Below are 22,536 nucleotides of genomic sequence, written 5' to 3' on the forward strand. Positions count from 1 at the left end.
ACAAATGCGTTAGATCTGTATTGGGTTTTACAATTTTGTAGATGGTGATGATGAAGAGTTTACGAATTATCTCTTCTCTCAGCTGTACTGGCTGCTTAAAACTAGCAAATGGAAGAGAGTTTGTTGTAGAAAACATTGGTTTTACTGTTCAATTGAAGGTTACAAAGGCTGGGAAAGTCACTTCAGAGCAAATTTTTGCAGCTAGATATTAATGATGTGGGTTTATACTTTTGTGGACAGCAAGTGTTACACGGTTCACTATTCTAGTGAAAGGAAGATAAAAACACTTTCCACACTGCAGGAAATCCTTCCAGTGCAGGAAATGTATCATTTTGTATTGTGCAATGGTTGAACTAATGTGCCCTCAGTCCTCTACTAAATCTGAGGAATAAAATAAGATAAAATCCAATAATACAAAAACCCCCAAAATAAACTACATAAAATTCCCATTCATTGATGGTGAAAAAGATCCAGTGGAAACCCAGTGCACTTAAATGCTATATAATGATTTATAGAAATAGGCTGAATTATGGTTGTACAGACTATTTTCATTTGGGCATGTGTTAGCTTTTGAGTAGTTACATATTTAACTTTAATGTTCTTTGAATATAAACAAACAAAAGCAACATGAAACGAGCCGTATGGAGGTGGTCATGCATATGCACCAGAATGGTTCCTGCCACACTTCTCCTCTGGAAAACAACATGATGTCATTCCCTGCTGAAAACCCCTTTATGATTTAAAACCAAATTTGTTTCCTTTGTAAAGAAAGCTCCACTAGATTTTTTGAGGGGATAAAAAAAAATCCCTTCAAAAAAGTCCCTTTTTAAGAACAATATTGTCCCCATAAGTTTTAAATCCAGTTCTCTCAGAATTTAATGTATTTAAAGTCTGAGACCTCTAAGTCAGTAATTAAGCACTTAGGCAAAAGCAACTTGATCTGCCAAAATGAGTTCAGATGACTGGAGGATCAGGATATCAATTAGAAATTTTCTATATGTATATAATATTCACATATTGTTCCACTGGGTCTTACAAGGTCTGAGAGAATGAGACACTTATGCTTCCCTTCACAAATTAACTCATCAACCTTAATCTTTCCAATAATTACTCAGTTGCTTAGATATCTGGATCAGTTGTGTCTTGCAGCACTAAGTAGACAGATAATGATATGACTGCAAAAAATGTGCTTATCATCTGTAATTTTGTACTTTAGTCTTCAGGCTCTCTCTCTCAAAAAAAGAAACAAAACCAAAAGAACACACAAAAAAAAAATTCCCCCAAAAAACAAAAAACAAACCCTTCCAGTTTCTATGTTTATCTATTTTACTTCTGCCCAAAACACCGTAATTTCTTTATCAGTTCTTCATCAGGCCACAAAGTTACCTGTGGATGCCACATCCTTGTTACAATGAGGTAATCACCAAAACAGGCTACCTGGCTCATGAGTAATATCTGATATTTAAAGTGCTAGTTTTTCTCACCTTTTTTTTTTCAAATATTGTACAATAAATTACAAGATTGTAGTTGATAGATTTTAGCAATTAGCTAATTCATTTTAAGAACCTGTCTCAGGTGCTATCCAGTGTGACAAACTTACAAAGGTGTACCTTGCATATAGTTTCAACATTATACATAAAGAAAAGCTTTAAATTAAGATCTTTTACATGTATTTACATGTATCTGCTACTTAGGACTTTAATTTGGATTTTTATCATATTAAAATTTATCTGATTAAAACTGCAAGCACCCTAATGCAATTCTTCTGAAATGAAAGAAATCTTGCCTTGTACATAAGACACAGTGCTGGGTCAATGATTGGACTTGATTATCTCTGATGTGTTTTCATACCTTAATGATTCTGTGATTCTAAAAAACTGAAGGAAGAAAATATCTGTTTAGTGCCTTTCATTTCTTATTCTCTGACAGTAGTTTCTTGCCTCAAGCTCAGTCCTGCAAACTTTGAACAACTTCAGTAAGCTGTTATTGCTGCTGATGACTAGAGCTTCAAGAGTGCTCAGCATTTCTCGGTAGCAAGTCAATCAGACCTGCAATGCCCATGGCATTGAAATAGGCTCCTTGCAGTCAGTAGGATTCCAGGTATGACTAAAAATGCACATTAATAGTCTATTTTCTGAGTTCTTGAGGGTTGCCCTAAATCCTAAAATGCTAGCTTTTAATCTATAGTTAGAGCTGAAATACACAGGTACACTTTTGTCACAGTTCTAAAAGGTTGAGTGTGAAGCTTTTAAGTTTGTTACAATTTTCATGACTGAAAAATGGCCACCAATTCAGAATTCATCATACCTTAAAATTTCTTCAGCAGCAGCACAGCTGCCGAAATAAGAGATGAAAAAATTGTACAGCAGTTCTAATTTTCCCAGCACCCTGCTGAGAGGTGTTGCTCCCTAGTTTGTTTCTTGTCTGTTTTCAACTATTGCCCTGGGGCATGTATCATGGCTGAGAGAATGTCATAAACTTTGTACTTTTTAAGGGATACATCCACCTACACAGCCATTCAGAAGAATGCAGTCATGTAGGTTTAATTCTATTTATGGATAATTTCATGCATTAATTGAACTTAAGCTCATTTCTCAGCATACAATGTCATGTGATGCTCAGAGCAGTGTAATGCTTGATTTTGTGCCTTTTAGTTAAGAAACAGATTTGATTTCTTTTTCCTTCTGTGGAGATTTCTGATGAAGGCAGACGTGCTCAGAAGAAACATACTGACAGCGTATCACCCATAACGCTAATCAGAAACACTATCACCACAGACCATGAAAGTACCACATATCATCCAGTAAGATAAAGATGTGGTTAGTGGTGTTGACAGCAGCCCCTGCTCTCTGATGAAAAGTTGGAAGGTGCCTAAAGGTGTCTCCTTTGTTTCCTTGACAAGATACTGAGAATCTTCTTAGTCTACTGCTACCCAGCTTGGAAGGACAAACTGCTTCACGATGCCTCTTCTTCTGCACTGTGTTGAACCTGAGCTTAACTCCAGCTGTACAACGTGATTCATCCAACTAAGAACGATTAACAGTCCTTTATCTGTACCCACCTTGGAAAAAGATCAGAGCTTGGCCAATCTGATCATTGTTTTCCTGTGCCATGACTCAGACGTTGCAGATATCATGCGCACACACACGGAGAAATTCTAATATGTGGCACAGTAAGGTATGAACCAGACTTCCCAGAAGCCTTCTGCTTACTCTTGTGCTGCTTAAATCTTTTTCTGGTGTATTATGTAATGAATGAGTAACTGGTATATTTTGCCCCACTTTCAAAGATGGAAATAGCAAAAAAGCTGGCATGAATAGTACTTATTTTACAATATGTCATAATATGCCACAATATAATACATATTAATAAATATATGGTAATTGTAGGCCTGAACTGTTGTAATTACAGTTAATGTCATAAATTTTATGTATGTATAATAAATGAATTTTTAATAAAGACCTACTATTTTAATGTAAATGATAACTTTTTTAATAGTAGTGTCCACTGATAATTTTGCTTTCTAAGAAAATTACAAGGCAATTTTGTAATATTGAAAATGTTTCAGTGAGCCCAGGTTAAAACATATGGATTTGACAGCTGAGTTGATATGATAAAGCGTGATCCATCAGCACAGAAAACAGTAGGTGGGACATTTTTTGTAGTTGCTACTTTATCCACCAGTTGATTTTAGGTTTTGTAGTCTTAGTCAATAAATTCACTTAACTGAGTCAGAATGGTCTTATGACATTGATTCATAGGAGTATGAGCTTGCAATATATTCAGCTCAGAAGAACATCAGGAACAGTGTGTTTGTTGAGGCACTGTGAAAGTCTGGTTGAAAACACACTCTAAGAAACCTTCCCCTAGTTAGAAAGTTAAAAACTTCATCATTTTCTTAGTCAAGATAAAAATCTTTAACATGTTGTGCTAATTTTTTTTTTTAATGGGTCAGCTGTACTGTTTGTGTTTCAGTAACTAGGTAAGAGAAAAAAACCAATAGTAGTCTGGGAGCCAAATGAGGGATTTTTATTCTTAGTCTTTCCCCTCTGTATTTTGGGAAACTGCAAATTACAAAGCTGGCTCTGATGAGGAATAAAATATAAATGACATGTTCATGATTACCAAAGGGAAGAAAATTTCCCTGAAAAGTCATGAAGGGGAGCACAGGTGGGCTTTGGAAAGTCCATTGCCTGGGAACTATAGAGGCTAATTTTGGCTGGATGTGTCCCAAAGAAAGCAGCTGCTAAGTGTGACATGAAGACATTCCAACAGCAATACTGCCACTGGAAATGTCAAAAAGGAGGTCTTACCAAGGCAGAACCAATATCCTTTAGATTCTTAAAAATATACACCAAAATGCAGCCTTTTGTGCTTAAAATTGTACATATGACTACTGAAATAGTAAGGCCTCTGTTCATTAAATAAATATGGCCCATTCACGCAGGCTTTCATACTGTAGCCTAGTATGAAAGATTTTATGTTGCCATTTTGCTCTAATATCATTAGGTACATATAATTTGAGCATTCTGAGTGCAAGCAAAGGAGAATCATGTTGCTTCCTGGGCTGGACTAGTTGGGTGCTCAATGACAGGTCAAGCATCACTAGAAAGGTGGTTTCACACAATTTCACTTTACAGGCTCCAGTTTAGTCCATGGCTTTCATAACAGAGGTTACTGATTAGTTACTAAAGGGTTTAAAAAAATAAAAAATATTTTATGAATGCTATTAATTTACAAAACAGCTCCATTCTCAGAGGTTTCACATACAACAAAGCATTACAGTGATTCTAAAAAAAAAGGCAGAATATGTGAATTTCTTTTGAAAAGTACAAAATCACCCTCATTAGAACTGTCTGATAAGTTACAATCCTGATATTAGCAACTCTTGCAAAGAATAAGTATATCCCATTTCTGTCTTCATTCATTCAGATAAATGAATCACCTTTAATCACCTTTTGATAAGAGAGGTGCTTTCTTTGTCTAATCCTAGTCTGAGCCCAGACACCCTGAGCTTGGATGCAAAGAATTACATTGGACTATTGCAGGTGAGGTCTCACTGGTGCTCTTCAGTGCTGCCCTCTCTCCTCTGGAACTGCTGCTGGATGTCTTTTAGGATGACCACATTTATTTTTCTCAGAAATTTTACGTGAGTTATTTCACTTTACAACAAGCCCACTGCTGTCCTGTGCTCTTTGACTACCCCCAGCTCATTCTCCTGCTGTGCCTTTCTATTTGGTTTAAGACAGAAATTCCTATTAGCTTTCATCAAATACTGTTGCATTGTACCCCATTTCTGTTACTCCATCTCTAACGTCAGGCTTGCTTTCCTGTTCAATATTGTGATTTTCCTTGGTCTTAGGAAAGATTTCTAACCTTCTGGCATTCATTAATTTCACTAACAAACTCATGCTTTTTGTGCCAAAGCTTGCTAAAGTTTTGCTAAATCCCTTAGAGTTCGTTACAAAACACCTTCCAGTAAAAATACAATTTAAAACTGAGAGTCATATCTCACTTAGTAAATGGCATCTTTGAGGACTGTGATGTTAACAGTTCAGCAGATGGTGTTTTGGGTGCTTGTCCTAGAAAATACATAAAAAAATGTATTTTCTTTTGTGCAGTACTTTTCCTCAAAAAAATACATTTTCTAAGAAGTTATTCAATTATTGGCTGTCTCTTTCACAAGAAACATAGCTGTCATACTTTGTCCATGCTGCTGTCCCAAGTTGTGCTAAGAAAAGGTTTGCTTCTCTCCTCCCAAAGCTGATGGAAAGTGGCTCATGGCTACATTGCTCAGTGATATCATCCCTTGGACTAAGATGGCCATGCCCTGTTTTCTAAATTCAAGTTTCCTGACTGAGCTTTATGTCGAAATCCCTATTCCTGGAACACAATTACTTTGTTTTTACCTTGCATGAGACTTACTGAGAAGACTGACAAGAAGCAGCAAGAAGACAAAGTCATGACACGAGCCGTGAGCTGTGGGACAGGAGTTTGTGACATGAAGGCATTCTGTAGTCCAAGACCTTCTCAGACAATTTCATAAGCAACTTCGGCATTTTGAATTGGACCATGTCCTGTCAGTTATGTCTGGATTTGTCTCTTGAAGGGAATTACTTGACCTGCCTCAAATACATGTCTGGGAGCAAATTAATGTACATTATCACCAGTCAGCAGAGCACAGCCTTGAAATAAAACCAAGAGCTTGCCAAAGTGACGTATCACCAGAACTGCTTCTCTGCAAAGAGCTAGAGGGCCTGTTCTAGCATGCACACCTGGATGAATTTCAAGGGACCCACAAGCCCAAGGCTTTACCAATACAGATGAGAGGACTGGCAAGGGTTAGCAACTGCCCCTTCATTTCATTCCTTGGATGTTCCATTTTTTCTTGCCCAGGAAATGTACTTTAATTATCATACTGTCAGGTACTGGGCAAGTGTCACGCAGTAGGCAGAAAAAGAAGTAGGTAGTATTGTGAAATATCATATTTGAGCCTTATTATTACGTTTCCCACTGGTGTCATTTGCAGGGAGGGCCCTGTTGTGTTTGACACTGTAGAAACATTCAAAAGCAGCCAGTGCAAAACCCAAAGAGCTAACAAAAGGAAGGAAAAATAGAGACAAAGTAATTTTCCTAGCAACAAACACCTGGTCTGTGGTCAGCCAATAAAAGAAACCCTGTCTTCTGACTCTCACAGCAGAGCTTATTCTAGCTGACTCTGCTTGCTCACTCCAGACTTATCCCCTCTGGAATAAATCCTCCAGGGGCTGGGTAGGAACCAGCCCAGGGCAATTTCACATAAAGGAGCAGGTTGACAGCCCTGCAGGAAGTCTGTCATAGAAGAAAAATTCTATGCAGAGCTTCAAAGCTGTTATAGAAGAGACACATGGCTCCATGTCTTTGCAGGCAGATGAGGAACAGGATAGGGAATAGGACAGCTTCAGCTTTTCCATCTTACAAAATCGCTGGAAATGAGTAAATTTGCTATGGGGATATTAATACAAGGTGTTGAGGATGTTTAACAATTTCTAAAATAAATAGCTGTTTGCAAGGGGTTGATGTTCATACCAATTGTGTCATGTTCACTTCCTAAATTTCAAAAACCCCAGAAAAGAAGACAAGACACTAGAGGACATGCTGCCTAGTGTTGGAAGACTCAACACAAAGTTTTCCAGCATGACATCTGAATTCAAAAGATAGCAGTGAGAGCCTTTCAGAACTCTGCCACCTTTTTTTCATTTATATTCTGGCAGATCACTTGATGGTTTTACTGACTCACTTGTCTGACATGCAAGTAAGTCATAAGAGTGTCATTTTTAGTATAAATAGCTATTAGGGCTCATCTGACAAATGAGACTTGCCTAACGACGTTTCATTTCCTGAAATGCAACAATGTGTAATGCTTTATAAGTTACACATGTCAGGACTGACTTGTAAATGGCTTGCTGGGAGAAGTTATCCCTACTTACTTGTCAGTGGCTCTTCTCAAATAGTTCCCAAGTCCCTGGACTGTCAGGGACATGTCTGTGTGAAGAGCCCTGAACCCTGAATTGGGTTGGCCTGAACAACTGCAAGGGCTTTCCCAAGACAAGAACATCTCCTTATTCCTGTGAAAGAAGTTCTGTTTCAGGCTGTTCAAACCACAAAACCACCCAGTTTATTGTGTCTTTGGATTTATTGGCAGAGATCTATTTGTTTAAGCAATTTCCATTCTGCATCAGTTGAAATGATTCATATTCATCAAGACCTGCTGCTTGAACTAGACTGCAGGGACTGAAGTGGGCATATTTAAATATGGATGACATGCATTTGCATGAGAGTCATCAGAAATTTGACAGTCACCCAAACTGGGCTGGCTCTTTAGTCCAAATGGTCCTCTTTGCCCATAAAAGAATTATAGCCCAGAGAGTAGGCAGTATAAACATGATCACGCTGACTCAGTGATGTGCCTCTGCCACAACAGGAGAAACTCCTCAGGTTTCCAGGCTATGATTTGGCTGTAAAAGTAATAATAAGGACAAAATAATCAACAGTGATGGATATATTTACCAGGAGTGGGATTGTAATTACTCACTAAAACCCACTAAACCATAAATAGCTATCAGAAGTGAACAAATCACAGACTTGTGCAAAACCTGGAGAATGGATCTAGCAGTGAAAAAGTCCTTACATGTCTGCTAGAGCTCCTGTTCAGTTTTAAATCTAAGTGGTGAAAGGTTCAGTTTTAAATCTAAGTGCAGAAAATCTGCAACACTGTAAAGACTTCAATCACATCATTTGTTTGTGTTTACTTCTACTGCCAATGTCTAACCCATTTTTCCTCAGGGCAAAGATTGGGATACCTTCCAGGCACCAAATAAATAAACCAAACCTCATTCTTCCTGAAATTAGGAACTTTTATCATGCTCCCGCCTATTTGTCTCCTTTCTGATTTACACAGTCCAAGAGGATACAGGAGAGTTTTCGACTAAAGTGCTGTGATCTGCATTGGATGCCAGTTAGCTGCTGGGAGGATTCCAAGGTTTTAGATCCAACTTACAAAGTCCTGAACAGTTCTGGACCTGGCAGATGTGGGGAGGTCACCTATCATTCAAAGATGTGGAGCTTCATCAAGATAAATACACAAGGTGTGCGCAGCAAAGAGTCCTTTCTTTTGGACATAATTTTCCATACTTCTCTAACTTGTGGACATGCTGTGAAGCCTAATTTCCCTTCTCTGGGTTATATCAACTGAAGTGGAGAGGTTTTTCTCTGTACTAGCTATCCTTTATCCCTGCTGTCATGTTTCCAGTTATCAAGTAAAGACCCAAAGTTTTGAATCAGTAAATTTAAAAAAATAAATAACTAATTTAGTAAAATAATTGGAGTCCCTTGTTAATAGATTTTCTATTACTTTAATCATTTTTGAGCCCTTTTTGGAGACATTTTTAGTACCTTTCCCAAGATGCAGTAACAGTACACATAGTATTCCAAAAAAACCCAAAACCCACAACTATTACACTGACCTACACAAATATTTTTTTCATATTCTTCATCCCACTCCATAAACACTCTAGCAACTTCTTTGTTTGCTTGAACGTTTTTTTGCTTGTTTGTTTGTTTTTCTGTTTTTACTACAGATGCAGTGTGACAAAGGTTTTCTTTGTGTTGTCCATAGCTATGTCCTCATATCTTTCCTGGCCTGAGGGAGGTAAATCAGACCCTGAAAAGATATTTTTAAGTAGATTGCATGTTTCTTCTGCATGTATTATCATTGAACTCCTTTTGGCATCATTTTACCCTTTCATCTAAATTTCTCTGTAAATCTCTATATTGGAGCTGAACTTGCTCAACTTAAACAACTTTGTCCCATTTGCACACTTTGCACTCAAGAGCTCAGTTCTTTCTCCAGAGCTGCATTAACTTACAGTTGAAACAGATTAGCCTTTTTAGGCAGTATACAATTCCTATTTTTCCCCAGAGCCACAAATACCCAGTTCAATGAAACAAGCAACATACTTTCTGGTGCTTGCCCAACCACGGGTAAAATAGCCCCAGGGTATAAAATTCCATCTCTGAAGAACTTTTCTCTCTGGTGATGCTTTCCAGTGAAGGTCAGATCTGGTGACTGCGCAGCAATGGTGTGCTGATATGCCCCCCCAAAGTTCTTTCTGATAAATAGTTTAGAGACTTCCATACTAAGGACAGATTTATTGGAGGAAAGCAGTACATCAGGTTAGAAGGGATGAAAAGTCTCCATTTCCTTCCCATGCTTACAGTGTGTTTTTATCACAATGGTTTTTTCACAGTTTTGGTATTGAAGATATTCAGTCCACAGCTAATCTATTAATAGTAACAGCTTCAGTGCCCATAGCAATTAATTGGGGATGTGGCTGGACTAACTAGTGATATTGCTTAGATAAAACAAGCTATGATTTTTTTCTCCTACCCATCATGATTCTTCATTTCCAGAATACAGAAGTTGTATAAAAGACCCTGAAGAACAACTTTGCCATGGAGTTCTTACAGTTATAGAGTTTTCCTGGCTCGCCAGCCTGTAAGACATGTCAGCAACTGTCTTAGGAAGAAGATTTTTGGGGTCTTAATCACTGTCTTTTATCCTTGGTTGTTTTTCCTTGAAATAGTTTAAATATAATATTTCATTGATAGTAGTAATTTTCTGTCCTTTGGAAATTTTATTACTAAAAATACAGAAACACCAATGCTTACCTAAAAAACTGGCAAATGTTACAAAATCTAATAATAGGCTAAAGTTTGGAAATAATTTTTTCATAAAACAAAACTTTATCCCCATCAAGCATTGAAAATAGATTTGATATACTCCTTCTGGGCAATTTCTGTATGGTCCCAGCTTCAGTGACATCAGACATTCCCTCAACACCTCCATTTACAATCCTGCTTTAAGTTAGTCTCTACAGAGGTAACAATGCTTTGTGCAAAGAAAAGCTCAGCCTAGTGCCATGTCAAGTCACCCGACTACCTCAAAGACATTCAGGGACAACGCCACTTCCCTGGTGGGCTTTACCAACAAACTTTCTAGCACATGTGGGTTATGATATCTAAGTGCATCTGTGTCCTTTTGAACAGGCCTACTGTCTGCTCAGCCATGCATCGATATCTTAGACAGACACACGTGGTTCCCATGAGAAGTTTTGCTTGCTGAGCTTCTGAAGGACTGGAGAATAACAGTCAGTGAGAGCACTGACACCAACTCCAGCACTGTGTCCTCAGCAAGGACATGTGTCCTGCAAGGCTCTTTAAGGCTCAGCACCCCACTATAGGCCAGGGGAACAGGAGCCACAATGATGTAATTCAGCAGGAAAGAAGAAGAGGAAATTGCATCAAATCTGTGGAATCATAATGTGAGACTGATGAATAATTCTGTACCTGCAATATTAGCTGTAAAAAACTAATTCTTGAAGGAGAGTGGCCAATTTAGCTGTATGTCATGGTGATTGAATTGTGGCCAGTGTTTTTCAGCAAATCTTAGTCAAGGTGGAAAACTTGCTTGACAACCATCATTCATACTTCCCAGAAAGAGTTATGCTGTTGTCCTTACCCAGCAGAGCCACTGGCGAGCCATCCTGTGGTGCAGCCAGCAAAAGAACAGTCCAGAACAGCCCTTTTCAGTTCTTCTGCAGTTGCTAAGCGAGCACTCAGGTCAACACAAGCTTTCTCAGCTTCGGCTAAATCCAGGCCCTGAGAGTTGTTCTTGGACTCAAGTGCAAACACTTTCCCTGCAACACCAAGAAAGGACATGTCATTCATCATGGGATTGTACTCAATACATATTCAACAGAAATATTGCAAATTATCACCAAATAAAGCCTTCATGCTTTTACTAAGTTTATTTTATTGGCCCACCTTTTTCTTTTTTTGGACAGCCTAATTTAATCAGGACTGTAAGTATCCTTGTGTTAGCTTTTCTTTTAATTTTGTCCACCACAGGAAAAGCAAGAATGGCTAAGCCATTCAGTCATTCCTATCTCAGAGGGGAACCTTGTCTTACCTCTGTAGGTCTGTGCTTCAGATCTGGAGAGATAAAGCATGATACTCTCTCATATGCATGTATAAAGTCAAAATCTCAAAGAACAGCTCCTGTAAGCTACTAACACTGGAATCCATTACTAAACATTTTACAGTTACTCTATAATAGCTACATCCATAAAGCAAGCATATGTTTGAAAGCCAGTATTGCAGCCCTGCCTTCCACTCCAGAAATAGATTTCTACATATTGTCTAAAATCAAAATTATGTCATTCCATGACATCTGGTGTCTAAATGCAGACTGCTTCATTTTTGGAAAGAAAGAATTTTTTATTAATGGAAGGCTTTTTATTTTTTTTTCTTTTTGAATGAGCATGAGAACATATTTAGCACAACTTATTTTTTGTGTTATTTTTATTTTCAGTTCAGTTTATTTTACTTTAATTTATCTAATACCAGAAAAGCTGAAAGGGTGAAAGTTAGAGGTTTTGGCAACTGGAAACAGGTCAGCTGGGGTTTTGGCAATGAAGTTTGAGGAGTTACTGGGTTATGGAATAAACATATTAGCTGAGTGATCCAGTAAAGGAAATAAACAAAGAGACACTTTGCAGCTGACATTTAAGTTGGCATAACTGTCTTTTTTTCTGATGATAGCATCCCTCAGAATACCTTCTAGATTTCAAAGGTACAGGCTGAGATTGCTTGCAGTTGCAGGAAGAAAATTTTTAAGCACCACTTGTTCAGTAAATGCCTGGAAACTCTTATTTATGTCTTATTTCCAAAGGGGATTTGTGGTAGTGGTTATATGAATGCATAACTTCCAGCACATACCAAGTGTTTGCTATGTAGCCAGCTTCTCACTCATAGGAGATATTGACCAGTATTGGGAATTCTTCAGACTGATTCAGCCTGGTTCTGTACCAAGTGCCACTCTCACCACATACTCTTTCAACAAATTGGTAAATCTGATTCTAATCCTAAATAAAGGGAACATACACAGGGTAGGTCTGCTCCCGACAGCTTTCTGTTCTCACCTGTGCACAACTACACCCACTAGAAGAATCACCGTTCTTACATTAAAAAATGTAGTTTCCCTCAAGCAAACATGTAATTTGTGTTTACATTAGCTAACAAGGGTAGATGGGTCCTAATGAAGACTCCTACCTTGGTGGGAATTCTACATGTGCACAGCAGGAAGCCATCCTGACTTGGGAAAATGGCAATTTAAATAAGCAGGACAAGCAGCTATGAGAAGGAACAGAAATTCAGAGTACCCAGAGCAATTTTCCTAAGGCATTTAACAGTAGCTGACCAAGGAATACAATCAGAAACACTAGTCAGTGTGATAACCACTAGGTTACATTATCTTTGGACTCTCCACTGTAATCAAAACCATTAACTGTAATTAGAATGAGGGGTTTCACACAAAGTAGTGAAAGCAGCAAGACTCTACATCCCTGAGTACACAAACATCAGGATTCTTTGCAACATGTCCCACATAATGCACATGACACTAATGAAGCTCCTTTTGCCAAAGCCTCGACAGTCACAGTGAAGTGTGCATGGCCTAGGGAGGGGGACAGTATAAACAGAGAGACGATGGTTTTGAACAGCCGTTCTTAAGTGGCAAAACAACTTTTGCACCTGAAGGAAAACAGGGATTAAGTGTAATGATTTACAAGGCTTTGTCCCAACTAAAAACTTGTCCACATTCTACATTTCACCATTAGACTGTTAGGATTGAGGTGCATCATCAAAAACATATAGGGCATGTTTGCATAACATCTAACTTAAATTGTGAATGCTATTTTGACATGGTATAACCCTTATTTTCTAGATAATAGCATTTCAATTAGAAGCCTTAAAAAAGGAAAATGGTCAAGCTTTGAGTTCCATCTAGATATAATTAGTTAATGATTTAGTTGTTTTACCAGTATGCAAGAGTTACCTGTTTAAAGAGTTAAATTTTTTGCCTGTCCAAGACAGAGGCTGACAGCTTCCCTTGACTGCTGTTATGTTGTTTGCTAGTACTTAAAATACACTAACTTTTTACTAGAAGCTATGAAGATGCTGTCAACACAGAGTCTTGTCCTTTGAAAAGGTATCTGGGATGATCAAATTGTATAAACAAGTGAATTATAAGGTGAGTTAGGAAAGACTTACTGTTTGGGAAGTTACAGTGAACTACTTTATAGGAAATTCTGGTTAGCCAGAATTTGGTTAGAAGTGGGTAAAGAAGGCCAATCTGTTTACCAGACCAACCTGTGAATTTTCTCCAAAGTTTCAGAATCTCTGTGGCTATCTGCCCAGTTTTCAAGATGTGCTCTCTGATTTTGTCTAATTTCTTACTTAGAAAATATAATAGCAAGAAAAGCTCACTTATCAGACACTGGAGCAATGGAATAGCTGAATCCTCAGTATCCTGAGATGCGTCCCATTACTGAAGGGCATTGACAGGGAAAAAATACAGGAGACAGGCTAGCACAGCAACAGGAAAACACAAACCCACACAAAAACAGGAAATCCCCTTAAACAAAAAGAATGCAGCATTAAATTCTGCACCTTACAACGTCATGGCTAACATACTCAAGATATGGATATATTGAATTTTTCTCACTTTGAGTCTCAAAAGTGGTATCATTTTCAGTCTAAGGGAATCCAAGGGTCCTGGCTAATTATTTGTGACATTTTTATCGGTCCTATTTGTAATGAAATGTTTCTTAAAAAAGTATCTCTCATACTTGATGACATAGCAGTAATTTTTTTTATATTGGGGTGGTTGAAATCACTCTTATCTCTGAGAGAGTATTAAGAGATATATTGTCATTCTGTTTTAAATGTGAGACTGTTCTGTATTTCCATAAGACACAGGATGAAGGATCATGTCTACATGAAGAATGTAGAATGCCTTTGGTTGTGGTACCTTTGAGCAGCCACCATGTCTCTGCTCCCTCTCAATTCTGTCACTTCCTTTCTGCCCTGTAACATTTGTTTCCCGTAATGCTTCCACCTCCACAGGTGTGTGGAAATTTGTTACCAAAACTCTACACAATTTGCTGAAGCTTTTCTAAAGAAACCAAGTCCCTTTGATTCAAAGGTCAAGCTAAAAATCCATGCAAAGTAGTATTTCTCAGGACGCTTACTGACCATGTTGAGTTTAGCAGGTCCAGAATGAAAAGATCCTTGTCACAGTAAGATTCTTTTAGATTCCCATTTGAAACAAGTGATAAAGCTTTTAACTTCAACGATGAGGCATAAATAATAAGACATCATTCTTCCAACCACTATTTGTCAGTGGGATTCACAGTTCACATGAAAAATTCATGCTTGAAACAAAAAAGATTTCCTTTTTGATAACTGTATAGCATATATTAGATTGCTACCCTCTGCCATTATCTGATCACTATTATTACAAAACATTGATTATATTTTGATTTATTGAGAATGTTTTAGTTATTTTTTTGCAATAGATGAATATAATTTTTACTTAAGAGTAGCCCACTGTATTCTAATTGAAAACATACCCACAGAGATGTAGATCTCAGGGCTTCTAGGAATCATTTTTATCACCTTATTCAATTCCTGCCTTACTGGACTGTATATTTCCACTTGTAATTCCACCAAATCCAAAATTTCATGGTTGAACTAGAGCATGTCTTTTCAACATGCATCCAGTCATGATTCAATGCCTCCAAGTAATGGAGAATTTACAGCACACTTTATAATAAACTGTTCCAATGGTTCATTACTCTCACTCCACCTTATTTCCAGCTCCAAATATTGCTAAATTCAGCTTCTAACAACTGATCCTCATAATGCTTTCAAGACTTAAGAGGCATCTACAATCAGATATATGGAAGTGCAAAAAAGATGTTCTTCAAAAATAAAACCAGTCTAAAAGCTGTTTCTTCATATTTTACAGAAAATCAATGGGTTTAACAGAATTCGATTGGTTATCAAGAAAAGAGTTTGGCTGATGTATTCTTTTACAGTAACAGATACAAAAAGAAGTTCTTCTGAGGTGCATAGGCACAGTTCAAAGCCCACTGAAAGTAGTTCAAATTTCTCCATGTCTTCTTCATCAGGATTTGCATCATGCTTGAAGAAGGAACATAAAACTGCATAGTCAAATATACCTTAAAATAAGAACATCTCTCAAAAATAATATAAAATGAAAGCACTTTAAAAGGCATGCCCACTGTGCTGACCTCACAACATGACACTTCCTATTTCAAAGAATAAAACTTAATCAGTTTCAACAAAACGAATTTGGTGAAAGATGTGCAAATGTGGAGTCCAATACATTTTTACTTGAATATTAAAAAATTCAAATTGAGGCAAAAGAGAGCAGAAGAAAGAAAGGTCTCTTCCATATTTCGAGCGAAATTTAATTTTCATTTCTATAGATGTGTGTAACAATGTATCTTGATTGTGAGTATAAAGGTGGAAGATCCAGTAACTCTACAACTGCAGACAGAGATTTGGTTAATTACCTGTTCTAATTAGTGTTCACAAATGTGTAGTTTATTTCTTGAGGAACAGTGAATGATGTCTTATTCAATTAATAAAAATATTGCATCATTAGAAAAAATAGTAAAATCAAAATGTCATCTTTGAGTTCCCCCCTGGCTAAACCCAGCTTGAGCCTAAATTTTGATTTTACTGGACACTTTAGGATCAAATAGTTGGAATTGTTCACGCATGAATGTGTGTCATTTTGCAACCAGGAGAATGAAATGTGTAGACACCTGCTACAGAAATATGAGCTTCGAGAGAGAGCAGAAAAGAACATACATTTTTTCCTTTACTTAAAAAAAAAAAAAAAAGGATGCAAAACAAGCCAAATGAAATACTTTAGGAGGGGGGTTTCCTTACTTTGGATGTCATCATTTTCTAGTTAGAGGCATGTCTCTCAGATCCTATCTGTGCCCAGCTTCATGGACTTTGGATCCTTTCATCTGCAACCTCTGCAGGAACTACACACGGGCACTGCTGATGACTGGCTTGACCAACAGGGCTTCATGTGATCCAAATTTAGCCAACAGGCCAGCTCCAATTTGGCACAATTAGTAATGCTTTGAAATTAGCACATTTTTCATTTCAGGGGTGTCTTGGTACATGATGATGATTAATCACCATCACCCTCTCTTGACATGCTCTGTCTCAGAGCAAGTGCTCTGCAGGAAACTACAGTTCATATGTGTGGATATTTTAGAAGCCTTGGAAAAACAAAAGAGGGAGGCAAAAAATAGTGGCAGCAACTCCTGTGCAGGATTCAGGAAGTCACATCCTTGTTCTCCTATTCCAGTGCAAATGGAAAACAATTTAAACCCCAAATTAAACCCCTGAATTTACACTGATACAACTGAGAACTGTCACAATAACATATATTATTCTCCAGTAACTGCACTGGCAGTGGCACACCATGGTACCTCAGAGCATGAACAAGCCCTTGGGGAGTCTTCTGTCCGTCTGACCTGGACCTGAACAGCTTTGAGCAAGCACATTTCAATTGGGAAAAAAAGCTGCAAAGCGAAACGGATCTATATTTTATTTCTGCATTTGCCTGGATATTTCTGCAGCCTATTTGTGCTACAGCAATATGTGCCATGGTAAATAATGGTCATAAGAGATCAATTAAGCTCCAAAGTTTTACGCCTTCACCAGACCTCAACGGCCATCAGTTTTATTGCCTACTCTCTGTCATTATTTTTGTGTGAGATAATAAAGTGAAAGCCTTCCTTAGGGAAATACGTTGCAACCAGTTTCAGAGGTTTGACTATAACAGGGGCCAGTCTGAATGTCACAGGTTTTTTACAAGACATATTTGAAATCCCTTTAGCAGTCTGCAAGACAGTCAGTTAAAAATGACAGATACACAAACACGTATGTGTCACTACAAATGGTCCATTGGCACTTAAGTGACATTTACATGTACTAGAAACTAGCACTGTTACATTTTGACCCACACCTTAAAAAATGAGAAGGTGGTTTCTGACTGGATCAGACAAGAATTTGCTATAAAAGAAAGCATTAATCCTGTTTCATATTCTCAGATCTTCTTAAATACATAGCAGTAAATTTTAAAGCTGACATACAGTGGTTTTTTTTGTTTTAAACCCAGATGGCTTGTAGGACAGCGTTACAGTTGTGTGCTCAAATATTAATATTAGGAGAACCCACTGAAGATCAAGTTAATAGCAGACTTACACATCTTTCACAATGCTATCTAGAATTTAAATGAAATTGCAAACCACATTATTATAATAATTCTTGACAACTGTAAAGTACTTCAGATATTCTGTCCTTTCATTCTATAAATGTTTTACCACATGAGAAGTAAATTTGACAAACTGTTGAACGACAATTACAATCTGTCATGACCTCTGCCTTAAAATGATCTCCAACAATTTTACCCTTTCTCTTTTAGAAGATGCTTGTTTAGGAATCGAAAAGTTAGTTTTGTTAATTTTATGAAAATAATAAAAATTGGAATGTGCCCCTGAAAAAACAAGGGGATCTTCATTCTTAGCAAGGAAAATTATTATTCCTGCCCTGTGTCCTTAAGTTCTGTAAAGAGTCCTTTTTCATGGATATGCTTCTCCCCCTCTCTTCTCATTTCAAAGGAAGGATTTTGCTTTTTGCTAAGGAAGGATTACATCCTAAAAACAGAATCACAGTTTTGCCTACTGCAATGTAGTGCAATTGTCTGACATATTTCTTTTCCTTTATGCTTAATGAAATGTAACTCTCCTTAAACTTTACAAGAAAGGGTTCTGTTGTATAAGTGGTATACATTTATACATTCTACTCAAAGCTGTGGAAATATACAGGCAAGATTAATTTTCTCCCCTTCCTTTGCCTTATTTTGTCATCAACTGAAAGAAATTTAAGTTAAACAAGAAAAATATTGCGAGAACAAAAAGGAAGAGATTTTTATTGCCTATAATGTTTGAGTTCTGTTCTCTGGAATAATGCAGCAAACATCAATGGTAAAGGATTAGGGTGCTGGAATTAAAAAATCCTGAGATTGGGCATAAATCTATTGCAACTGTGAAAGTGGAAAGACGTGACCATTCAGCATTGCTCTCCCAGGAAATCATACAGTTGTTTCAAAAGTAAGTGATTTGGTTTAGACAAGTTGGTCATCATTATCACAAGCTGAATCATTAAAAGGGTGTTAGGCTACTGGAAACTGTCAAGCAGCTTTTCAGGATCACCATCAGTGAGTAAAAAATCCCATTTCAGAGTAACTGGTAGCTGGTGCTTCAGCCAAATCCGTGTCCTGATCACATCCCTCAGCAGTGAAGTGCAGATGAAGCTCATGTGCAGAAAGGTGAGCAGTCATTTTCAGCGTGTGTGGCACTGAACAGAAAAGGCTATTAAAGTCTTTCACTTCTTGGATTCCCTTCCTCAAGTACCTGCCCGTATAAAGTGGCACATCTGAAGTGGGGAGATGGGAAAGTTCTTTGGAGAAAAGGTACTTTTTGAATTATAAGGAGAGGTCTCCTAAAATATAGCTGAGTCTTCTTAGTCGTGTTCTGTCTTTGTTTCATTATTCTTATTTCCTCTGGAAAAGTTCACTATCCTGTCATTCTGTTGTAATAAAATAATCTGAGCCTTCTGGGATCTTATTTCCTTTCTCTGCTTAACCTCAGGATATTTGTAAAGTCTCAAAAACACTGAATCAGAGGTTTCCTAATGCAAACTGGGGTGTGTATTTAAGACCCTTATTAAAAAAAAAAAAAAAAAAAAAAAAAAAAAAAAAAAAAAAAAAAGTTGGTTTGGGTTTTTTTTCCCCCTTTTCCAATAACACATTTCAACATACAGCCCTCATTCCAGCCATAGCAACCCAGCCCAAACTGAATGGGACACTCACCATCAGCCTGAACAGAGATGATCTGAAGTAAGAAGAAGACAGATCCCACGCCCTGGAGAAAGGTGAGAGAGAATCTCTGAGAGCCTGGAGCCATTGCCCTGCTTCCAAAGCCCTCAGCTGCAGGAGGTTGGCTGCCGAGGCTTTTTCTCTCTCCTCCTCTGCACTTTCGTAGCGGGGTCTGCGATGATGATTTCAAGGAGCACTTTCCCTCGTCAGGATCCTGCGTCTTGGGTTTGCACTGAAGGCGGGAGGGGTGGAAAAAGAAAGAGGGAGGGAGAGAGGAATCCTTGGCTTGGCTAGTGTGAAGGGGAGGGGAAGGTGGGGGGGAGATGTCCAGCCAGCTGGGGTTGGGGAGAGCTTTATCCAGCCCAGCCTGCAGGGCAGCGCACACAGAGAACCGGTGTGAAAAGTCACATTGTCCTGCCGGTAAATACCTAATGGATCACGGTGGAGGAAATGCAAAAGCCGGGAGGGAGAGAGAAGGGGGGAAAGGACAAGCGACGGGCAGCAGCAATCCCTGTCTGAGAGGAGACGGGCGGCTCCATGGCTGGTGCTGGTACACGGTGAGTTCGTGGGCTCAGCTGTGCATCTCCAGAGGGATGGTGCAGGCGTGAGGAGTGCTTTACTCTCCTCAACACAAAATCAGCCAGCAGCGCCTTGCTGAACTGAGGTCAGTGGCTGCAGCAGTGAGAGTGATGGTGCTCAGGTGAGGGCTGAGGAAAAGTGGCAAAGGCATGGGACCCTGGCGACCAAGCCTCCCTGAAGAGAAGCACTGGGATGGATTAACCCTCCTATTTCAGATTCCAGCTTTGGGATGGCCACGAGGAACTGCAGGTTGAAGCTGGGGTCCATCAGCTGGTCTCTGTCAGCATTCCTGCTCCAGCTAGATGGTCTTGGTCAGGTTTGAACACTCTGAAAGCAGCTGATGAAGGGAGTTGCCAGTTCCCACTGGCACTTACAGAACTGACATCTGTCCCTCATTCTCATTCGTCTTGTATTTGTCCCAACACAAGTCAAAAGAAACCCCTGCAATAAGAGGAAACCTACTAGTGGTGATGCCAGGATTTATTTAGCTAAATATATAAACGGAATAGTTTTGTGTTGCTGTTGGAACTCAGCAGGGCTCAGAAATGTTGTTTTCATATTCCCATCCTATTTTGCTTTTATTTCAGCTTCTTAAAATTTTTTCCCTTAGAAATTTGAAGCTGGGCAGAATTGTTCAGTCTGGCAAGAAACTATGAGCTACCGGAAGCAGAAGTAAGGAGCTGACCCTTCTCACTGCCAGAAGGCCTGGTGTCCTACAAGGCAAGGTGCTGGTAGGCAGCTACAGGCATGGTCTGAGAATGATGAACTTGCACAAGGTTGGTTTCAGTCTCACAAAAATGACTCAAGGTCAGGAACTCCTGTATAAGAAATTCAAGGAAGCAAATAACACCATAGCAGTAGAAGTTCTTAAAACACCTACTTTTGATGAATTTGGGAAGATGATGCTCTGATCCAGTTGACTTTAAAATAATTGTAGCCTTCTTCCTCTCCTGTATACCCATAACTGGCATATGAATCTACATGCTTAAAACTTGGAGATAGATTTTAGGTAGCTTTGAATTTTCTGTTTATCCAGAGAATAGGAAGGGTAACAGGGTTTGGGTTTTTTTTGCATTGCCTTGCCAGCCTAACTTGTAAAGTTCCCCCTCAAAATTAGAAGGATGGGAAGTTTCTCTCTCACTTCATCCTTAACATAGGATGGTTGGCATAACACAACTACAAAAGAGCATTTCATTTCAACAGAAACTCCATGCTCTGTGTAAGAGGAATGAACATACAACATAACAGAAAGGGAAACAGAAAACTGTAACATGCATTGAATTTATGTTTCTTTTACCAGCAAAGTAGCTAATGGCAGTTTTAACCCTCTGATACACCAATTGCTCTGTCCCTATTTTAAAAAGTGGTGGACACTTTTAGAGAGACAGCAAAGATATTCCATGAAACTGAGTAAGTAATTACAGCAAGACTCACAGACATTAGCAGAGACCTACCATGACCACAGCAATAGCTCCAGGTTTCCCTGACACTTGTCATAGGGTTGATGACTTTGTTGGCTCTTTGCTGTCTTCATGAGTTTGGCCAAAGCAGGCGAAGGAAACAGCAGTATCTTCCGGATTTCCATCTAAAATTCCTAAGGTCTGTTGGGTTAGTTTTTCTATAATTGGCTCATTTCCTTGTGTTGATATAAGTAAAGGCATGTTGCCACTCTGGCTTCTGTCTTGGAAAATCTCAGCTTGTATTCTTGAGTAGAACATCCTACTGATTTTAAAGAATTACCACAAGACCACAAGACCTGCTCCTTTTTGAAGGCATGAACAATTTGTAGAATGACCTGGTTTCTTCCTGCCATCCCATCTCAACTGTAAAGGAAGTTTGTAAGTGTGGAAAGGTAAGGATATTTACCGGTTATGAATTCCTGGAAGGTAAGTATTTCACTGCCAAAGAGTTGTCCTTCCAGTCTTATATTCCAGCAAAAATTCCTGGCCTTAGTGTATTTTGGAAGATTTTTATAGAGCTCAGCAGAGTAGGTTTTATACTTAGAAGATATGCATGGTTTTGCATTGAAATCAACATTAATCGAGGAAAAAATTCCTGCTTTTAGAATCAAATCCTTCTTGGAACCAAAATCTCAGAATGAGATCTGGAAGTTAAGATGCTTAAAAGCAGATATAACCTTTTGCTCAGAACCTTTGGCATTCATGGCACTATAGTAACACATCAGTCAGACTGTTCAGTGTATCAAATACAATGTATAATGAGAGATTACAAAAGATTTATTGTGCCTGCAGCTTTACACCACTGATAGATCGTGCCTGCCTTGGCAGCAGTGAAGGTGCCAGTGGGGATATTTTTTAAAACAGTGTTTCATTGTGTGCAAACTTTTATGCAGTGAGTAAGACATGGGGAAGGCACTGGGCTATAAAGCATGTACACACACATATTAATGCACACACAAAAGACACTTGTGTGCTGTGCAGCACACAATAAAGGTTTGGACATCTACAACCTGAACAGCATCTGTGCACATTTACATCTGGAATATGTCACACAAGTTAGAGTGTATTGTTAAGACTAAATAAAACATCTAAAAAAAAAAATGAAAGTGAATAAAGACACATTTG

General features: G+C 38.4%; 1 protein-coding gene across 1 annotated transcript in view; it reads right to left on the reverse strand.

The window, feature by feature from the left end:
* SUSD5 (sushi domain containing 5) overlaps window positions 1–19,460 on the reverse strand; it is a 38,118-nt gene extending 18,658 nt beyond the window's left edge. Inside the window, exons 1-2 of the mRNA XM_041425233.1 lie at window positions 19,367–19,460; window positions 11,060–11,237 (exon numbers count right to left, since the gene is read on the reverse strand). Of these exons, the coding sequence (XP_041281167.1) occupies window positions 11,060–11,237; window positions 19,367–19,460 (272 nt within the window). The remainder of the gene's footprint in view (window positions 1–11,059; window positions 11,238–19,366) is intronic.
* Window positions 19,461–22,536: the final 3,076 nt, after the last annotated feature.

The sequence above is a fragment of the Onychostruthus taczanowskii genome, unplaced genomic scaffold, assembly GCF_017590055.1.
Source record: "Onychostruthus taczanowskii isolate IOZ18803 unplaced genomic scaffold, ASM1759005v1 scaffold88, whole genome shotgun sequence".
NCBI classification, from domain to species: Eukaryota; Metazoa; Chordata; class Aves; order Passeriformes; family Passeridae; genus Onychostruthus; species Onychostruthus taczanowskii.